This window comes from Coregonus clupeaformis, unplaced genomic scaffold (genome assembly GCF_020615455.1).
Source record: "Coregonus clupeaformis isolate EN_2021a unplaced genomic scaffold, ASM2061545v1 scaf0053, whole genome shotgun sequence".
Classification (NCBI taxonomy): domain Eukaryota; kingdom Metazoa; phylum Chordata; class Actinopteri; order Salmoniformes; family Salmonidae; genus Coregonus; species Coregonus clupeaformis.
The window spans coordinates 842,142-862,534 of record NW_025533508.1 but is presented as its reverse complement, the minus strand read 5'-3'; the positions used below and the strand labels follow the sequence as shown (position 1 = coordinate 862,534).

The 20,393-nt window shown below is 43.6% G+C and overlaps 3 protein-coding genes across 4 annotated transcripts; 1 reads left to right on the top strand and 2 right to left on the bottom strand.

Moving 5' to 3' along the window:
* Positions 1-827: 827 nt before the first annotated feature.
* LOC121543049 (protoporphyrinogen oxidase-like) lies at positions 828-9,762 on the bottom strand. 2 transcript variants are annotated; one of them, XM_045212829.1, is made up of 13 exons: positions 9,684-9,762; positions 8,123-8,230; positions 6,130-6,264; positions 5,894-6,009; positions 5,588-5,720; positions 5,332-5,476; positions 5,009-5,202; positions 4,804-4,864; positions 4,539-4,657; positions 4,296-4,409; positions 3,262-3,411; positions 2,228-2,270; positions 828-2,046 (listed from the first exon to the last, which is right to left on the bottom strand). In XM_045212829.1, the coding sequence occupies exons 2-13, from the start codon at positions 8,207-8,209 to the stop codon at positions 1,913-1,915; spliced, it is 1,431 nt and encodes a 476-aa protein (XP_045068764.1). In that variant the 5' UTR covers positions 8,210-8,230; positions 9,684-9,762; the 3' UTR covers positions 828-1,912. The 2 variants fall into 2 exon arrangements, with proteins under 2 accessions (XP_045068764.1, XP_045068765.1); XM_045212830.1 differs by lacking the exon at positions 9,684-9,762 and having other exon boundaries at positions 8,083-8,170.
* A 2,373-nt stretch (positions 9,763-12,135) lies between these two features.
* LOC121542392 (interferon-inducible GTPase 5-like) lies at positions 12,136-13,909 on the bottom strand. Its single transcript, XM_041851794.1, has 2 exons — positions 13,274-13,909; positions 12,136-13,015 (listed from the first exon to the last, which is right to left on the bottom strand). Exons 1-2 carry the CDS (start codon positions 13,744-13,746, stop codon positions 12,205-12,207), a joined length of 1,284 nt encoding a protein of 427 aa, XP_041707728.1. The 5' UTR covers positions 13,747-13,909; the 3' UTR covers positions 12,136-12,204.
* Positions 13,910-16,865: 2,956 nt separating this feature from the next.
* LOC121542393 (uroplakin-1a-like) lies at positions 16,866-20,165 on the top strand. The gene is made up of 7 exons (XM_041851795.2): positions 16,866-17,101; positions 17,383-17,583; positions 17,759-17,833; positions 17,959-18,066; positions 18,675-18,851; positions 19,150-19,233; positions 19,433-20,165. The coding sequence occupies exons 1-7, from the start codon at positions 17,036-17,038 to the stop codon at positions 19,475-19,477; spliced, it is 756 nt and encodes a 251-aa protein (XP_041707729.1). The 5' UTR covers positions 16,866-17,035; the 3' UTR covers positions 19,478-20,165.
* The last annotated feature ends 228 nt before the right edge of the window (positions 20,166-20,393 follow it).

The following is a 20,393-nucleotide window of genomic DNA, read 5'->3' as shown; positions in this document are numbered from 1 at the left end:
GTCTTGAACGCACTGAAGTCGGAAGTCAGAGATTTCCGAGTTCCCAGTTGTTTTGAACGCGGCATGCGTGCCGTCTGAAACCATTAAGTGCGCCTCGTCTGACTTTTTACGATAGTTCGGCAGCCTCTGCCGCTCTTTCGGCGGGGTGCTGGTGAAGCGCGCCTCTTTTTCATGCAGCGCACCAGAGTAGTTATTCCACTGTCGGGAGAAATGGTAATGCATATTCATATATGTTATTTGCATGCAAATAAAGGTTGCTTCGCTACCACACCCACAACGGGAAAACAAAATATTTGTCTCGGATTCGCAGGTGGAGGACTTCTGTGAGAGGCCGCTGTTATGCCTGAATTCCACCCAAAACCAATAAGGAAGTCTGCTCCAGTGTTGAGAGCGGTTGTATGAAACCAATTGGTATGTCAAGCAAAGCTCTTAACCGTGCCAGGCACCTCTTAATTTCTATTCAGTTAGACTCGCCACAAGTTTGGCGTCTAAACTGTGCGTAAGAGAGCTTGAAGGAGAGGCAGCAGAGAGAAAAGCTCTCTCTCTCTCCTGCTTGCTCTCTCGTTTATGCGACTGACTTTCAAGGCCTCAAGTTGCTTTCTTATTTCATTCTGTGAAGCAGATCACAGAGGGAAGTGACTTGTGGCCTAAATCTGGCATCAGCTCACTCTGTTGTAAAGCCGTTTCTCAGCAGGATCTTTCCTCTGACCCTGGCTATGGGTGTTGGGTAGTATAACATATTGGTATTCACTGTCAGTTGAAAAAATATCCAGTTTTTTTACAGACTTTGTCCTTCACTGAGACCGTCCATGACATAGACAACAAGATGATAAAGCATCATATTTATTGCTCTGCAACATTCTCCAAATAATAAAGTTTCATTTAATAAACATGTGTATAAAAATACATTATCAAACCATCCCCTTGCCACTGTACTTAAACTATAAATTAGATTCCAAATACAAGATTGATCACCATATCGAGATCATCACATCAGAGTCTGTGCAGATCTGTTACCACGGTGATGAAACATATGCGCACATTCTTTACCATAATAAGAATGGATTTTTGTCTGCTATATTCACAAAAAGGATAGGGTAAAAAACAGATGGCCGGAAATTACAATTGCATTACATGAGGTTACTTCATAACACCTGAGCAGACACAATGGAGTAGGGATATACACAACACTGATTATCACATCTTTAACATGTCTCCCACATCAAATATGCCTGTACATTCATGAAGGGGTGGATCCCCGGGACCACCCATACACAAAAAATGTATGCACGCATGACTGTAAGTCGCTTTGGATAAAAGCGTCTGCTAAATGGCATATTATTATTATTATTATATTATTATTTCTGTTAGCAAAAAGGCACCATAACTAAAATATGAAATCTCATCCTGAATTAAAAAAGTTACTCTACATTCTGAACTACTGCGTTGAAAATGTAATCCTTGAAGCTTACGGGGACAGATCACCCTAAAACAGTTCCGATTGTGGTTACATTTTACGTAGTGAGTACATATGACTTTCATCCAGCACTCTATTTCAAAAACGAGATGATCTTATTACAATGAGAACTGTTCTGTGGGTTACCTGTGTTTTTCAGGCTAGTGGTGATGTCTCTGACAGAGGTTTGTATCTGATAGAATCATCTCTGGTGGTTCAAGCTGTGCTTTGTCCAAATGAGATGGAAATGGAAAACTTCTTAAATATGCTGCTTATAAATCAGGAATATTGTGCGAAAATGACATCCCTTTGCAGAAGGCTTAAATGCAGAGGGTGACTAGTAAGTTGTATGTACAGTAAAAGCAAAACTAATGTAGAAAGCAATGTGATGAGGAAAAAAACATGATCTCTTTCACAATATTAGCTGATATCCATGGTTGGAACCTGAACATCCGGTTAGACTTTTCCCACAAGGCCCTCTGCTGCCGTCTGTCCACTGAAGATTACATCATTGACCGAGACGCCATCATAAGAGGACCCGGCCAGACTAAGGGGTAGATTGTGGTCTTTGATGTATTGTCTCATATTTTCTGTTGATATAAACACATGGTCAAATCAACAGATATACGGTAGATTTATATAATTAAAAAAAGTTACCTATTTTAAAGTACAGGGCACAGAGATAAGACAGAACACACATAATAAGAGATACCCAGCACAATAGCAAAAGTCAAATTTATATCTATTAAATGAAGACTGTCCCCATCTTACCAAGTCGTTTCCAGTGTCCAAGGTAATATTGAGGAATGCAGTCCTAGAGGAGATAAATGACATATTAAGACAATTTTATTAGCTGTCCTGATCCCAGACCTGTATGAGCTTTAGCCATCTCTTAACCATCTTCGTAATGCCAAGGAGTTGGCTAAGCAGATACAGACCTGGGACCAGCCTACAAATAAATGGTAGAGGATGTAAAAAACTAAGAGTGACTGGACAGGAAAGCAGGCACTCAAGCTCTAATTTATGGAAGACAGCAGTGAATGATGAATCCATCCAGACTGTCAACAAATTTAAAAATAGAACATTTGTTCACCTAGTGTCAGTTCGGAAGTGATTATCACGTCAGTCTATCTATACAGACCATACCATTCAAATTGAACTATTTGTCTCAGTCAAAACGTCCTGCTATCTCTGCTGCCTGGTTGTTGGTTGACATGGGAGCGCAGAGAAAGATAACACAAATGGAAAAGGACTTGTTGCTGATGAAATAAATGACAAGAAAATCTTTGAGCATACAACAGCGGGAATGACTTGGTGCAAGGGAAACATCAGGATTTGAGCTAGAAACAGGGAGATGCAGCACTGTGAATACTGATGCAGCTGACTTGGGGTAGTGTGTGTCTGTGAAGGTGTGTGTTTAGGAGTAGGGGAAGAGGATCTAATACCCCAGTGCCTCTCTCCATCCTGCCTATCCACTTCCATAGAGGGAATGAGGGAGAAAGACCAGTACATAAACAGAGAGGAGCCATCCATCTGCTGAGATAGTGATCATCAACAGGCTTGTTGATCTGTTTGCTCCACTCTTGCTCCCCTGTGACAGGGCTAAGTTATGACATAGTGGAGCTCAACTGAATACATGGTTGGTTGGTTCGAATACTAACTGAATACAGGGCCCAATGAGGACCTCTGGTGGCACATAGTGGTTAATTAATGAAATTGAACAAGAAGAGGCTTTTGATTCAAGTCTCTTGAAACACAAATGAAAGAAATCTGAAACAGTTCGCTCGCTCACACGCACATCTTACCTTGAGTAGTGCAACGACGCTCCAGATAGGTGGTGTGGTAACGCCCAGGTGTGATGTCACGGCCTGAGTGGCCCTCTCCAGGAGGAGCTGCTCTGTCACTTCCTCTGGATTCCCAAACACTTCCTGGAACCAGGCCCCGCCCATCATCACCTAGGGAATACAGACAGTCCACAGTAAGGCCATGACCACAACCATTTAGAGCAGGGTTTCCTAAACTCGGTCCTACATTTTGGTTTTTGCCCTAGCACTACACAGCAGATTCAAATAATCAAAGCTTGATGATGAGTTGGTTATTTTAATCAGCTGTGTACTGCTAGGGCAACAACCAAAGTGTACACCCAGGGGAGGCCCCAGGACTGAGTTTGGGAAACCCTGATTTAGAGAACTGTCTGTCTGCCAGCCAGTTAAATAATAAATTCATCAAACATCCTTTGTCCTAAAGGACCTATAAGACGATAGCTGAAGAAATGGAACTACATTCCACAACAGCCTCATTCAGGGCTACTGAGATGTAGTCCCACGGATGGCTGCCCCATATTTGCCTTGGCAGGCAGCTTGGCTGTTTGCATAAACTAACGTGTCTAGAGAAACAGGCATCTGCCCAGTAAACAAATAATGTCTTAACAAGGCAAGGAGGAACATCAATAATGTAGTGACATTTGTTGTAGAAGTCAAGTCACATAGCACCAGAGGCTATTTGCAGTTAGTTACATGTCTTCCACACCAGGGTATTCCAAACAGAAAACTCCCTCCACCACCTCCCTGTGACATGACCCCATAGGCCTGACTGAGGCTGAGGCTGGACTGTGAACGTAAGGGACTTGGGGATCTGCCACCCTCATTTACGCTGAGCGTAACCCTGATTATCTTGATGGGTTCCACTGTGGTTTATACATGGAAGGTTGGTCCCTGCCATGCTGTGCATTATTAACATAGGAAAGCATTCTTGCACAGCCTATGACGCACACATTATGTAATTGTGTGTGTGAGTGAGAGAGAGAATACAGTACATACATATTGTGTGTGTCTCTTACTGTTAGTCTGGTGGTGGGTCCTCCAGTGCGGTTGTGCTGGGGGAAGGGTACAGAGTCGTAGACCACCCCTAGGAGCCCTCTGTCTTCTGAGGATGGCACCAGGTGGCCAAAGCCCTGAGGCCACGCAAGACAACACTCAAATTAGATACACACACACACACATTCTGAAACACACGCACACCCACAGAAAATAACGGAGAATCTTCCAACACAAATCACTTCATTCTCATTGAGTATTCTCACCGTGACAGGCAGGACGGAACCCTCGTACTCCAGGTTTACCACGGCAACGGTCACCGTGGCAATCTCCCGTAGCTGCTGTGACAGGGGCTGTGCAGCAGAGGGCAGTGCTGAGGCCAGAGCTAAAACAACACACACACACAGCTGAAGACCAACACCACACAGGCTTCCAGGTCCAAAGGCAGAAGTGCAGGGACTGAATTTAGAATCACTGTTTGAAGGTAAAAGATGTAGGTTCAGAGGTCAAGTTTAGTAAAAGTTAATTTACCTTTTGCGGGTAGAGCAGCAATGACATGATCAGCTTTGATGGTGCCGTCCTCCAGTTGAATCTGTGTTAAAAATCAATTGCACAGACATCAGTTGATTCATTTACTGGATTTAATAACTTAAAAATACATATACCACCACAATGCCAGTGCAATGGCAGTACACATACATGTGTGTCCCAACCCCCAGGTCTGCAGCAGTCTCACCTCCCAGCCGGTGCCATTAGTACTTAGCCCCCTCACAGGGGTGTCTCTGTGCACCTCTACACGTCCCCCATTCCTCATCCTCTCCTCCAGGGCTTCTGGAAGGTTCTGTAAGCCCCTCTTCAGGGACCACTGGGCCCAGTTCTCCTGAGCGGCCCTCTTGGCCAGGTCAGACGGGGGTACGTCTGGTCCAGGGCCTGGGGGGACAGTCACACTTGTTATTTATTTACTCAAATTAGACAGGTCAGCAATACGACTGTTATGGGGACATTTAAGACTCTTAGAAGTCCTATGTAGCTTCGGTATGGTGGTGGACTCTCTCTCACCTGAGCCCAGCAACATGCCCAGGACGATGGAACCTCTGGCCTTCTCTGCATTGTAGAGGGGCGGGAGACAAGAGCGCACACTCAGCTTCCTGCAGTCCCCTGCAAACACTCCCCTGCACAGGCTGTCGATGGCGATGTCTGCAAGCTGCAGAGAGAGAAGAGGAGCATACTGTCACTCTGAACTGATGTGGAAGTTGTGTGGACATCATTGAGGGTCTTTAAAAAAATATATATATATATGTATGCTATCTCTCACCTCAGTGCCCAGCCTTCTCGACACGAAGGAATGAACAGACTCATCCTCCTCCTTCCCTCTGCTGACCAGTATCTCCTTCAGTACGCTCTGGACCAGAGGACGAGAGAACGGAGGGACTGTACGCACTACTCCACTGGATGGAGAGAGAGACAGAGGCAGGGTGACTTGGATAGACAAACTACCTACAGTTGATTCATTTCACCATGTTGTGAATGCATAAAAATAGTAGGCCTACTGTATGTGAGGTCATTGGTGACAGTTAGCTGTTTGTGTCTAACGTAGTACTATTTTATCCCTCCCCCTTACCCTAAGCCAGAAGGCATCTTGTGTAGCTGGCCTCCCATGTAGAGGTAACGGTTCTTAGAGGCCACGTGATCATAGGTGACTGGGAGGACCTCGCTCTCCAGCCCCAACTCTTCCACCTGTAGAAAATAGACTTCGGTTTTTACCTACACACACACACACACACACACACACACACACACACACACACACACACACACACTCACACACACGACACACAAACTCTTTACAGTGCCTACCATGTTGAGTGTGTTTCGGCCCACGGCTCCTGCAGGTCGTATCCCTCTAGGTCCATGTTCAAACACAGCTCCATCCTCCCTACGAGTTGAGCTCAGCCAGCCTCCGAACCGTCCATCCCCCTCCAGCAGCACTATCTACACAGACAGACAGACAGACATACAGTTGAAGTCTGAAATTTACATACACCTTAGCCAAATACATTTAAACTCAGTTTTGCACAATTCCTGACATTTAATCCCCACAGGGGGCCATTATGGGGGGAGAAGAAGATGTATGCACTCACTAACTGTAAGTCGCTTTGGATAAGAGCGTCTGCTAAATGACTAAAATGTAAAAAAGCCCTGTCTTAGGTAGGTTAGGAACACCACTTTATTTTCAGAATGTGAAATGTCAGAATAATAGTAGAGAGAATGATTTATTTCAGCTTTTATTTCTTTCATCACATTCCCAGTGGGTCAGACGTTTACATACACTCAATTAGTATTTGGTAGCATTGCCTTTAAATTGTTTAACTTGGGTCAAACTTTTCGGGTAGCCTTCCACAAGCTTCCCACAATAAGTTGGGTGAATTTTGGCCCTTTCCTCCTGACAGAGCTGGTGTAACTGAGTCAGGTTTGTAGGCATCCTTGCTCGCACACGCCTTTTCAGTTCTGCCCACAAATGTTCTATAGGGTTGAGGTCAGGGCTTTGTGATGGCCACTCCAATACCTTGACTTTGTTGTCCTTAAGCCATTTTGGCACAACTTTGGAAGTATGCTTGGGGTCATTGTCCATTTGGAAGACCCATTTGCGACCAAGCTTTAACTTCCTGACTGATGTCTTGAGATGTTGCTTCAATATATCCACATCATTTTCCTTCCTCATGATGCCATCTATTTTGTGAAGTGCACCAGTCCCTCCTGCAGCAAAGCACCCCCACAGCATGATGCCGCCACCCCAGTGCTTCACGGTTGGGATGGTGTTCTTCGGCTTGCAAGCCACCCCCCTTTTTCCTCCAAACATAACGATGGTCATTATGGCCAAACAGTTCTATTTTTGTTTAATCAGACCAGAGGACATTTCTCCAAAAAGTACGATCTTTGTCCCCCTGTGCAGTGGCTTCTTCCTTGCTGAGAGGCCTTTCAGGTTATATCGATATAGGACTCGTTTTACCATGGATATAGATACATTTGTACCTGTTTCCTACAGCATCTTCACAAGGTCCTTTGCTGTTGTTCTGGAATTGATTTGCACTTTTCGCACCAAAGTACGTTCATCTCTAGGAGACAGAACGTGTCTCCTTCCTGAGCGGTATGACGGCTGCGTGGTCCCATGGTGTTTATACTTGGGTACTATTGTTTGTACAGATGAACGTGGTACCTTCAGGCATTTGGAAATTGCTCCCAAGGATGAACCAGACTTGTGGAGGTCTACAATTGTTTTTCTGAGGTCTTGGCCGATTTCTTTTGATTTTCCCATGATGTCAAGCAAAGAAGCACTGAGTTTGAAGGTAGGCCTTGAAATACATCCACAGGTACACCACCAATTGACTCAAATGATGTCAATTAGCCTATCAGAAGCTTCTAAAGCCATGACATCATTTTCTGAAATTTTCCAAGCTGTTTAAAGGCACAGTCAACTTAGTGTATGTAAACTTCTGACCCACTGGAATTGTGATACAGTGAATTATAAGTGAAATAATCTGTCTGTAAACAATTGTTGGAAAAATTACTTGTGTCATGCACAAAGTAGATATCCTAACCGACTTGCCAAAACTATAGTTTGTTAACTAGACATTTGTGGAGTGGTTGAAAAACAAGTTTTAATGACTCCAACCTAAGTGTATGTAAACTTCTGACTTCAACTGTATTCATCTAATGTTGTTACTGTGCAGGGCCTAGTGGGCATCTCATAATAGTGTAATAACAGCTTAATTACAGTATGTTTGGCCTTACAGTAGAGATGTAGCGTACCTGCAGCATATGTGGAGGTAGTTGTGGTAATGGCATTTACCTTGGAGACCTGGGGGCACTTGCTGAGGTGGAAGCAGGCAGACAGGCCCCCTATCCCCCCTCCCAGGACAGCCACTGTCTTCTGCATTCAGCCCTAGGATGCCCAGCTCTGTGGAATGGGACATAACAGGGCTGTAGTGTGTTTTCTGTACCACACAAATCCCTCAAGCATCAATGTATGCATGGCATTAAGAGCAACTGGGCAAGCCAAGTAATGTTAGTAGAAACTTCAGTGAAGGGACCAAGCTTAGCTTTGGTTAAAGTGGGAGGAAACAAGGACAGCTGCACACTGTCAGACCGGTAACTGTCAAGAGGCCTAGCCAAGCCTACTTGACCCAATGATGAAGTATGTTTTTGAAGATTATCTTCCCCAAGGGGTGAAGCAGTGATGAGGGTTTGTGGAATTCAGCTATGACTACATCGATTCTTCTAAAAATGTTAAATTGTTCAACACTTACCTTGTACCTATGCATGTCCTCTGTAGTTGAGTGGCTTTGTTTGCTGAAATCCATACTTTTTCATTAAACGTTCGTCAAATACAACCACCGACCGTTTCCTTGTTTCTGTTGCTCTAAAATGGTATCTCATGTGCCAATTGAATCTCAGATTATACAAGGTAATGTAAGTTTTAGAACAATCTTAGAGCAATAGAAAATGTGGAAATGGTCTGTGGTTGTATTTGACGAACATAAAAAAAAAGAAAGGCACACACCTACAGACGACAAACATAGGTACAAGGTAAGCGTTATATAATTTTTTATTTTTTTAAGTATTGACCTTGGGTGAATCGATGTAGTCGGAGCTGAATTCCACATAGCCTGGTCCCTGCTCAACTCTGTTGGTGGAGTTAATCAGAAACTTCCTTCACCATGGAGTTGAGTTTAGTTAGCTACAAAAAGTCATGACTAAAACAATGACAGTGTCTCACTCATCAAATAGATGACTGACTCAGAGAGTTGTAGCCTGTCTCCCTCTAATCTAAGTGGAGAAGGAGGGTTGGGTCTGGGTGGTCGCCCCTGATAAGATAATGACATCATGACAGTCCCTTTCTATCTCCACCAAACCCGTCAGGAGACTCAGAGACAAGGGAAACATACTTTCTTGAAATAAATACTTGCTTGTACAGTTAGTGACAGTTTTCACTTGGATCCAGTTGAGCATATAGGCCTAGCTGAATACAGCAATAGCCTAAATACAGCTAGCTAGCTACTGTAGTTTCATAAGTAAGGACAGTGCACGTGCAAAGGCATGATGACAAATTACGTTAAGGGCCAAAGGCAGTCATTCGGTTGTGTGCAGTTTTACTGTAAATGGCAATACACCGGCAACATATATCAGATGGAACAAAATAGTTGTTTTGAGAGGGTCTTCGCTGACAACACCTGCTCTCAGGTGTTATCCAATGCATTAATTAGAACCGCAAACATTGTTTAGCCGGTTAGTAAGCAATACAACTGGGAAACAGTGGAGCATACGTTGCAAAGGAAGGCACAACTTCACGAGAGGTAAACTGACGTGTCGATGTGCTTATTGGAATAAATGTAGTAATGTCTAGAATTTACCTTTTGCGGCCTACAGTTGGAGTAACGACTCATATGGAACTCCGTGACATAACATTGATGACAGTGGACCTCGTCGCGGCTTTGAACAACCAATTACAATCACCGATTTTGTCTTCTTTGCTGGATATCCTCTGCTTGTTCTTCTGAGTTTCCTGTATGGTTTCCATCTAGTGTACGGGAAGGTATTTACAACGTGGCTGCTTTCTTTCATTGCTATGTGGTGTTCATAATCATTAAAAAATACACTGCTCAAAAAAATAAAGGGAACACTAAAATAACACATCCTAGATTAATAAAAAAAAAAAAAAAAATACAAATAATAATAATAATAATAATAATAAAAATATAACATATTGTAAAGTGGTTATCCCACTGGCTATAGGGTGAATGCACCAATTTGTAAGTCACTCTGGATAAGAGCGTCTGCTAAATGACGTAAATGTAAATGTAAATGTAGATCTGAATGAATGAAATAATCTTATTAAATACTTTTTTCTTTACATAGTTGAATGTGCTGACAACAAAATCACACAAAAATTATCAATGGAAATCAAATGTATCAACCCATGGAGGTCTGGATTTGGAGTCACCCTCAAAATTAAAGTGGAAAACCACACTACAGGCTGATCCAACTTTGATGTAATGTCCTTAAAACAAGTCAAAATGAGGCTCAGTAGTGTGTGTGGCCTCCACGTGCCTGTATGACCTCCCTACAACGCCTGGGCATGCTCCTGATGAGGTGGCGGATGGTCTCCTGAGGGATCTCCTCCCAGACCTGGACTAAAGCATCCGCCAACTCCTGGACAGTCTGTGGTGCAACGTGGCGTTGGTGGATGGAGCGAGACATGATGTCCCAGATTGGATTGGATTGGATTCAGGTCTGGGGAACGGGCGGGCCAGTCCATAGCATCAATGCCTTCCTCTTGCAGGAACTGCTGACACACTCCAGCCACATGAGGTCTAGCATTGTCTTGCATTAGGAGGAACCCAGGGCCAACCGCACCAGCATATGGTCTCACAAGGGGTCTGAGGATCTCATCTCGGTACCTAATGGCAGTCAGGCTACCTCTGGCGAGCACATGGAGGGTTGTGCGGCCCCCCAAAGAAATGCCACCCCACACCATGACTGACCCACCGCCAAACTGGTCATGCTGGAGGATGTTGCAGGCAGCAGAACGTTCTCCACGGCGTCTCCAGACTCTGTCACGTCTGTCACGTGCTCAGTGTGATCCTGCTTTCATCTGTGAAGAGCACAGGGCGCCAGTGGCGAATTTGCCAATCTTGGTGTTCTCTGGCAAATGCCAAACGTCCTGCACGGTGTTGGGCTGTAAGCACAACCCCCACCTGTGGACGTCGGGCCCTAATACCACCCTCATGGAGTCTGTTTCTGACCGTTTGAGCAGACACATGCACATTTGTGGCCTGCTGGAGGTCATTTTGCAGGGCTCTGGCAGTGCTCCTCCTGCTCCTCCTTGCACAAAGGCGGAGGTAGCAGTCCTGCTGCTGGGTTGTTGCCCTCCTACGGCCTCCTCCACGTCTCCTGATGTACTGGCCTGTCTCCTGGTAGCGCCTCCATGCTCTGGACACTACGCTGACAGACACAGCAAACCTTCTTCCCACAGCTCGCATTGATGTGCCATCCTGGATGAGCTGCACTACCTGAGCCACTTGTGTGGGTTGTAGACTCCGTCTCATGCTATCACTAGAGTGTTAGCACCGCCAGCATTCAAAAGTGACCAAAACTCAGGAACTGAGAAGTGGTCTGTGGTCACCAACTGCAAAACCAGTCCTTTATTGGGGGTGTCTTGCTAATTGCCTATAATTTCCACCTGTTGTCTATTCCATTTGCACAACAGCATGTGAAATGTATTGTCAATAAGTGTTGCTTCCTAAGTGGACAGTTTGATTTCACAGAAGTGTGATTGACTTGGAGTTACATTGTGTTGTTTAAGTGTTCCCTTTATTTTTTTGAGCAGTGTACAAACAATGACTCATTTGCATACTGCTAATTGTATTTGATGTAGGTATTTTTATTTGATTAAAACCATAATGTATTCATAAACTGGATACAACTTTACCATACAATGATTATTTGTGCATTTGTATTGTATTTGCGAGACATTCTACTGCACTGTTGGAGATAGTAACATAAGCATTCTGCTGCACCTGCCATAACACGAGCAAATGTGTGTACGTGACCAATAAACGTTGGTTTTATTTTGATTTGAATATAGAACATGGACCCAGTCATTCAGATTATCCAGAGCCTCTGACGTCTCACATCATGGCTTTGATACAACAGGAGACAGACAAAAATAATATTTCTAGCTATCTAGCTGTCCTCTGTAGCTCAGCTGGTAGAGCATGGCGCTTGTAACGCCAAGGTAGTGGGTTCGATCCCCGGGACCACCAATACACAGAAAAAAATAAATGTATGCACGCATGACTGTAAGTCGCTTTGGATAAAAGCGTCTGCTAAATGGCATATTATTATCATAATACAGTTTGTTGAAATGACATGTCACTGAAGTTTGCAAGGGTCTCCCTGGCCCTTTCCCCCCCACACCTCTGATTCCAAAAGCTCTACAACATAATGGGCAAGGGAAGCCCTTCTGTGGGAAGCCAGTGCACCACACAACGCCTCGTGCAGCCTGGGGAAGTCCAGCTCCCCTGGGTGGAGAGCTGACACCAGGAAAGTGGTCTGTTTGAGGCCTAGACGACCTAGGGCCTCCTCACTCCACCTTCTAACCTCTTCAACAGCCCCCTCCCCCATTAGGTCAGCCTTGGAGAGGACCAGGTAGCACAGCCTCCCCTGAGCTGACAGACTCTGCAGCAGCTGGACACAGACCTGGCTAAGCCTGAGAGGCGAGACCAGGATGTAGACATCACATGGTGGGTGCAGAGGAGTCAGAGACAGAGGAGGGAATGGAGATGGAGGTTGTGGAGAAGATAAAGGAGCCTTCTGATCTGTCTTGGTCGAGGAGGGAACAAGATCCCCCACCCTGCCCATCCCTGGTAGATCCCACAGCCAGACATTAGGCAGCTCAGGGTGAGGGAACCCCAGAGCCTCCATGGTGGTTTCAGTGACTCCAGTGGGAGACGCCCTCTCGTCCTGGTTCTTCAAGCCCAGGAGGGAGTTGACTAAGCTGGAGCTGCCGCAACCCGTCTGCCCGAGGACCCCCAGGTCCAGTCGGAGGTGCTCCAGGGCTGTGAGGGCGGAGAGAAGTCTGGATGGGGGGTTGGTCAGATCTCTGGACTGGAACAGGTGTCCATGCCGATCAATGTCCCCTTGACGCACCTTGTCCATTCTCAGTCCAGCTGACAGCAGAGAACTGTAGGGAAGGATATGAGCAAAAGGATGCAATGATACAAAGTGTGATTTGGGTCAATAAAAAATATACCTGGGAAATGTCCATATCACATGATATTACAAATTATGTAATGGTTTGTTTCACAGTATCTCCTCAAGGGACAAACTTGATTATTTACTCTAAATCTGGAAAATTGCCATGTAGTTTCATTAATATTAATTATCTGTACACACATCGTTTGCACAATTAACCATAACATGAGACTAAACACACACTCACTGTTCGGCATTCCTCAGCAATTTTGGAACTCCGTTTTCTCTGAAAACATCCACCATGAACTGACAGAAGGCTTTCTTTCTCAGCTCAGTCAGAGCTGTAGTCATTGTCGCTCCAATCTCCCTTAACTCTAGTAACGTTTGCTTGACATCTTCTGGGACCTCGGCTCCTCCAGCTGTGGCTGCCAGCCTTTTCTTCTCAATCTCCATCTGACGGGCTCTCATTCTCTCCCAGGCACAGGTCTTACAGGGTCCTGTGAGCTTCTCCTGGACCAGGTCCCACTCCTGTTCAGCTCTGACTAAGAACAGCGGTTGGTCCCTGTCGCGGAGCTCCATGATAGGCCCTGGGAGGTCATCCTGGTACTGCTCTGAGGTGAGGACCACCAACACATCGAAGTGTTCAATAGGGTGGTTTTGGCCATCGAGGCTTGGAATTGTCCAAATCCGAATGTTGGGGATTTTGGGGTGCAGGACCATTGGTGATTTGGGGTGCAGGACGATGGGTTGTTTCTCAGTGGGAGAGTCATCCCTCTTATTGTTGTCCTCCTCACTTTCCTTAACCTGTCGTTTTTCTTCTCTCTCAAACACTTTAGTCAGAGTCCCAGAAATCTCAATTTCATCATCTGCATCTCCATCACTAGCTTCCTCATCCTCACTTTTCTCTTTCTCCTCCCCCTCCTCCTCCTCCTCCTCCTCCTCCTCCTCTTTCTCCTCCCCCCTCCTCCTCCTCCTCCTCCTCCTCCTCCTCCTCTTCCTCTACTAACCCACACAGTGCTCTGGCCAGCTGAGTGTTGGCCTCCTGGGTTCCCCCAGTAACAGCCACATCTAAAGGGAAGTGGTCATACAGTTCCAACGCTGCTACCAGCCTGCCCTCCAGTCCCGTCACCCTTGGAGACGATCGCCATGGTGCCAGCAGCAGCTCCACCATTTCTTTACTCAGTTTCCCAGTCATCATGAGCTCAGTTTATCTCCCTGAGAAAAAACAAATGAGTAAAAAGGTATTTGTCGCAATGATGTGCTCCTAAGACTTGATATTGTACAAGTAGCTCTTGTTACGAAACCAATAACTAGCCTACAAATATTGTCACACTCTCTTTGTCTAGGGGTCCTAGACCTAATTACATGGTCTGTAACCTGAATGAATGTACATCTATGTGAGAAAGGGCGGCAGGTAGCTTAGTGGGTAAGAGCGTTGTGCCAGTAACCGAAAGGTCGCTGGTTCTAATCCCCGAGCCGACTAGGTGAAAAATCTGTCGATGTGCCCTTGAGCAAGGCACTTAACCCTAATTGCTCCTGTAAGTCGCTCTGGATAAGAGCGTCTGCTAAATGACCAAAAATAAAAAATAAATAAATAAATAAATAATAATAATAATAGAAATCAGCATATGCGCCTAGGTTTTTAATGTACATGTGCCCAGGGAGACAGCAACCTTAGCTTGGTCCACGGCCAGCTCTGTCTTTCTTGACCTCTTGGTTGGCCAGTCCAAGCGTACTATAATTATTTTCAGAAGGTGACTAAACATAAATATGTACAAAAATGAAAAATACTAAAGGCATGCCCAAACTAAAGGCTAAAAAACGAAAGGCCACCAAACAAAACCTGCAGCCTTTACGGCTTGCAAGCTGGGATACTGACTGACGATCACCTTCTTCTTCTTCTTCTTCTTCGATGAGGTTTAACGGCGGTTTGCATCCATTATATGTTGCATTACCACCACCAACTATACTTTTTTGGCAGTTGGCATCCAACTTTATGTTCCATTCCCGCCTACTGAACTGACGATCACCTTCATTGACAGCACCTGCTTATCAACCAGGCTCAGCACCTGCTGCCTCCTGGGGGAATGGAGTGTGGAAGTGTATCCTGTCAATGTGTTGCCTAACTGTGTGCTAACACTACACTACCTACTACATAACACTATGAAGTAAGAAACAATCAGATTTGAGGGTAGCACTTTACATTACAGCACTTTAACCCGTCTGTTGTATTGTAAAGTGATACTGATTTAGTTGGACAGAGATGGATAATACTTAAGCATAAATAATGACAGACTACTTACCTTTCAGAGATAAAATAAAAATGATATGCAGACTTGATCTTAAGGCTGATATCACTAGAGTAATCCTTCACTTCTGGAGAGGTTTGCCAAGGTTTGCCAAGTTAGTAAGTTATTTAGGAATAACATCTGAACCCCATTCACTTCACTGTTGACCAAGTCAGTCACATGCTGCATCGTAAATAAACCACAGAACCTCCTTCCAGGATATATATATTTTTTCAGGTGGAACAAGGTGTGTGTAGCCTGGTTGACCGCGACCCACGTGACAACACAGCGAGCTAGAGAGGCTGGTGTTAACAAGACTACGGTGTGTGAATACAGAGAGACAAACTGGTGACTGTTATTGGAAAACACAAGAACTGGCTGCTTTTATGACAAGAATATTGCTTGATATGAAACAAGATGAAAAAAATATATGACAAGAATATTGCTTAGTATGAAACAAGATTACATTTGTTGTTTGATATTCAGATCATAATTATTACCATACAATTACAAATGCCACTTATTTTACTGTACATTTGAGACAATAACCTACAAGTTTCTTCATAGACAAAAAATGTAATTTAGGGCCAAACAAAAGCATTATTATGGCATGTGTGCAATGAAATGACGTTGTAGAGGTTTTTAATCATCCATACATGAGAAACCCCACTCTCAACAATGTAGCCTACTACCTAATTAAATTGTGCTGTATCCTGTTTCAGTGTGAACAGTTAAGAAGAGCAATGGCACTTCTCCTCAGCAGATGTCATCATTTCTTTTCATCTCAACCTACTAATAGTAATGCCATTTAGTCCACTGGAATAGTGCATTATCGAGCTGTGTCAAATAGGCCTGTTGACAATCAATTCAATGTAGAAAACACCCCAATTAGTCAATATACAGTACACACATACAAAACAATGAAGATGCATGTAAACATACTGTATAAAGATTTGAACTTGGGATCAAAGACATGTGTAGACATGTTCCATGACGTCATGGAAGTAATAATAATAATAATAACATGCCATTTAGCAGACGCTTTTATCCAAAGCGACTTACAGTCATGCGTGCATACATTTTTTAACTTGACCTGGACCAGCAGCAGCAAGCTGAGACAGGTGCTGAGCACAGCATGTGCAACAGAACAACAGGTGTTTGGTCAACAGAAGAAGATGCTCAGGGCCTGACATCACTGCAGGGGAGGTAATGTTTGTTGTGTGTAAAAATAGATGATGTGATGATTGCTCTAACTCTAATGGTCTTTAAACCCGCTAATTTAACAGACTGCTGTAACCTAAAAATGTCAAGAATGGTGAAATACCGGTTGCTATAGGTGTAACATATAGCCTAGGGGTAGACTGAGAATTGATGGCTTTATGCAGAACTGCTCACTTTCTGTCTGGGCCAGATGTAGTCTACTTTTATCATGAATACATTTCTTTTGTCATATTTTGTAGTCAATATCTCAGTGTTTCCATTCAAAAGGACCACAATGCAATCTCTTGCTGAGCCAAACTGGTTGGCCCACTTCTGTTGCTGCCAGTGTGAATGAGATCAAGCCACTCCCTGGACACATTCCCATGTCAACAATACATCACATCCGGCCAGACCCTACATTCTCTTGGATCTGATAGAAACACTTGTACTTGGGTCTGTTATTTCTTCTTCTCTGCTCAGGAGCAGTGGGTTTAGAAGGAGCTGACAGAAGGACTGCTACCATGGCTGATGGAGAGGGATCCACCTGTCTTATGGTCATTCTCATCCTGGGGAATATTTTTGGAGCTGTAAGATTTGCACTTGATTTTATTCCTATAGTAACTGTATTTTTAAAGTATTGTTTAATCAAATGGAACAAATGGTAGACAAATGGTGTGCAGATCTATGGTGTTTTTCTAAACACTAAAATCCAGAAGTTTACTACAGTACATTAGCATTGCTTTCTGTTCCCTTTCAGCTCTATACTGTACCGGTTATTGCCTCTTTCAATTGCAGGATCCTGGTATAATAATGGTTTACAATTTGTTATAACAACTCTTAATATATATGTTATTACCTCTTATAATAGGCAGCAGGTCTTGCCCTTTGCGCTCTGGCCATCTGGGTTGCAGTAGATGGATACAATCTCTACCCTATATCTGATGTGTCGGGGAAAGATGACATCTTTGCTGGGGCCTGGATTGCCATTTTCACAGGCTTTGCCTTCTTCTGCATGTGTGTCTTTGGTATCTTGGCTGCTGCAAAGAAGAGCCGTGCCTTAATGCTAACAGTAAGACTTTGAAACTAAATTCATCACAATTTATTTGGTCACAGAAGTTCTTCATTTGTTCATCTGAACACTGCTTCAAAATATATCATTCAAGTGCAATATACTGTATGCCTATATTTATTTCCCTGTTGTTCTTTTCAATTAAAGGAAACTATTTATTTTGTGATTTTTACAGTATCTGATCTTGATGTTGATCATCTACATATTTGAGTGTGCCTCATGTATCACTGCAGTCACCCACAGAGACTATGTGAGTACATGGGAACTGGGCAACTTGGGGTACCTTCACATTGTTTGACAAGCACAATGCTAGAAACACACATTTGAAATGTATTCTCCTGTTTTGTCTCATCCTCACCTATGTGCTGTTTGTAGCTGGTTGGAAACAGTAATCTGGTGAAGAAGCAGATGCTGAAGTACTATACAGCCGACGGTGACTCTGGCAGTCGGATCACACTGACATGGAACAAAGTGATGAGAGAGGTGACTGGTCACCAAATCAAAGGAATCTGTCATAGGATAATCTGACCAATCAGAGCCACAACACACATTCCAAACAGACGACTAGCCCAAAGACAACTAAACCTAGGTTATTGTGTGGAGTATATGTTAGGAAAAGGTATCACCTTCCACTAACACACACATGCACATTCATACACACACATGCACACACCCTTGGCAGTAGCAGATGAATTGTCAGCTCTGACATGACATAGCATGCCCCTCTCTCTCCGTCATCAATGCCAGAGTCCCACTACGTCTCTGCTGGGTGAACTGGTTTGGACAGCCCCATAGTGTGGGAAAGACAAGGGATGGGATCAGTTTACTGCACAGGGACAGAAACAACCACTGTGTTGATGTAGCTAGGATAAAGAATGTAGATCAGAGGGCCACAGTAGACAATTGTCACAGTAAACATATGTATCAGTTCTACAATTCCTTATAAAGTAGCTCACTCAGTTTGAGTGAAGTGAGTTTAGTCTGTCACAATATCAGTTTGACCACTGACTAACTAAACTAGTCCTGTTTGATTGAAGAATCTTCCTCACCCATGTATTGTTTCTACAACATCCTCCCTTCCCCTATTTCAGGTGGGGTGTTGTGGAACAGACAGCCCAGTGGACTGGATAGAGTACAACTCCACCTTCAGGGGGAAGTTTGGTACAGACTACCCCTGGCCCATCCACTGCTGCAAGAGGAAGAACAACTACGAGGTGGTGAATGTGGAGGCCTGCAAGATCGGCCAGAACACCACCATGTTCACTCAGGTGAGAAAACCCCATTCCCATTCCCTAACCCATAAGAGATTCTCTGGTTCTCTGATTCTCACTTGAAGGCTCAGTATTTTAGTAGCTCATAACTGCAGATCTAGGATCTGGTTATACAGTACCTGCCATTAATTATAACTGTACTGTAACTAATAACAGTATGAAAAATATCTGACCCTGTACAGTATCAGTGGTTAGGGGTAGTTTCACCTCCCACTTGAAGTAAGCACATTGTTGCATGTCCTTGAACCAACTTGGCACAGGCTATCCTGTTTACAACCTCTATCTTTCTACCCAGGGCTGCTTCAACCACATTGAGTCTGTGTTCAGTCGATATACATGGGCTATCAGCTGGTATGGTTTCGCTGTGCTAATGTTTGTGGTGAGTTTTCAGTTGGTCTACTTAGGTTGGTAAATAGTTAAGTATTCAGTTGCAACAGTGTCATTACTCGAAAACTGTTTATCTGACACTTTTGGATACTACACAACATACAGTAGAGACATTATCATAACATAAAGTCTAACAACACTCGCACTTTCTTGCTGTAAGTCTAACGTTCCCTTTTCTTTATTTGATTCAGTTCTGGCTGTTGATCCTGGCCATGGTGTACTACCTGAAGCTATGAGAAGTCTGGAGGTGATGTCTCTAACACATGTTTTTGACTTTCTGCTGAAGCCACACCAACCCTCAATTCAGCAACTACCTCCATTCTTAAATAACAAATGATTGTGGTAATGATGACAGAAAAGTATTTCTGATATATAGAGAATGAACACTGTGTAGGGATTTTCCATGTTTTTAGGTAAATGGTCTCGAATTTGTATATTTTATTTATGTTAACTTTCTTAATGGTTTATTGCGCTGTAAATGCTAGATGACAAATGGTGATTGGTCCGAGAACTTCACTGTCCTAACTGCTTTGGTAATGGGATAGATATATAGTTCTTATCATAGAATGTAAGAGAAAATGATTCACATGACTGTTGTACATTTCAGATTTGTATACCCTGTTCCATTTCTTGTTGAATTGTGTTATATTATTAACAGAGATCAAAGTTCAGGGATTCTTGAAAGTCAGGACAATCCTTGTCTGGGAAGGGAAACTTAATTGTTATTGTTTTTATTTTTCCATTATTTGAGTTTAAAATTAAAATGTAGGGATAATTTTTGGGGGGTAATTTTCAAAATATTTTCTATATTATTCATTTCCATGTTTGACTCTGTGTCAGGAAATGCCCTTGTCCAAAGCAAACGCCCCAAAAAAGTGTCCAAAAAAAAGTAGGGCAAAAATAAAATAAGGATCTCATGTAGTTTCTTTGACTTACAGTATATACAGTATCTCAACTGTGATTCCTAAAAAAATTAGTTTAAGTCAACTCCATCAGATGTGTCTTTCTTAAATGAATCTGAAATTAACGAACAGGGTCAGCTATACCATGACAACCCCTTCTTCATCTCCTGATTGCATGTAGTGCAACAAGACAACGCATGGTCCTGAAAGTCCTCTACCTTTGAGAGATTTAAACAAACAATATTGAAAT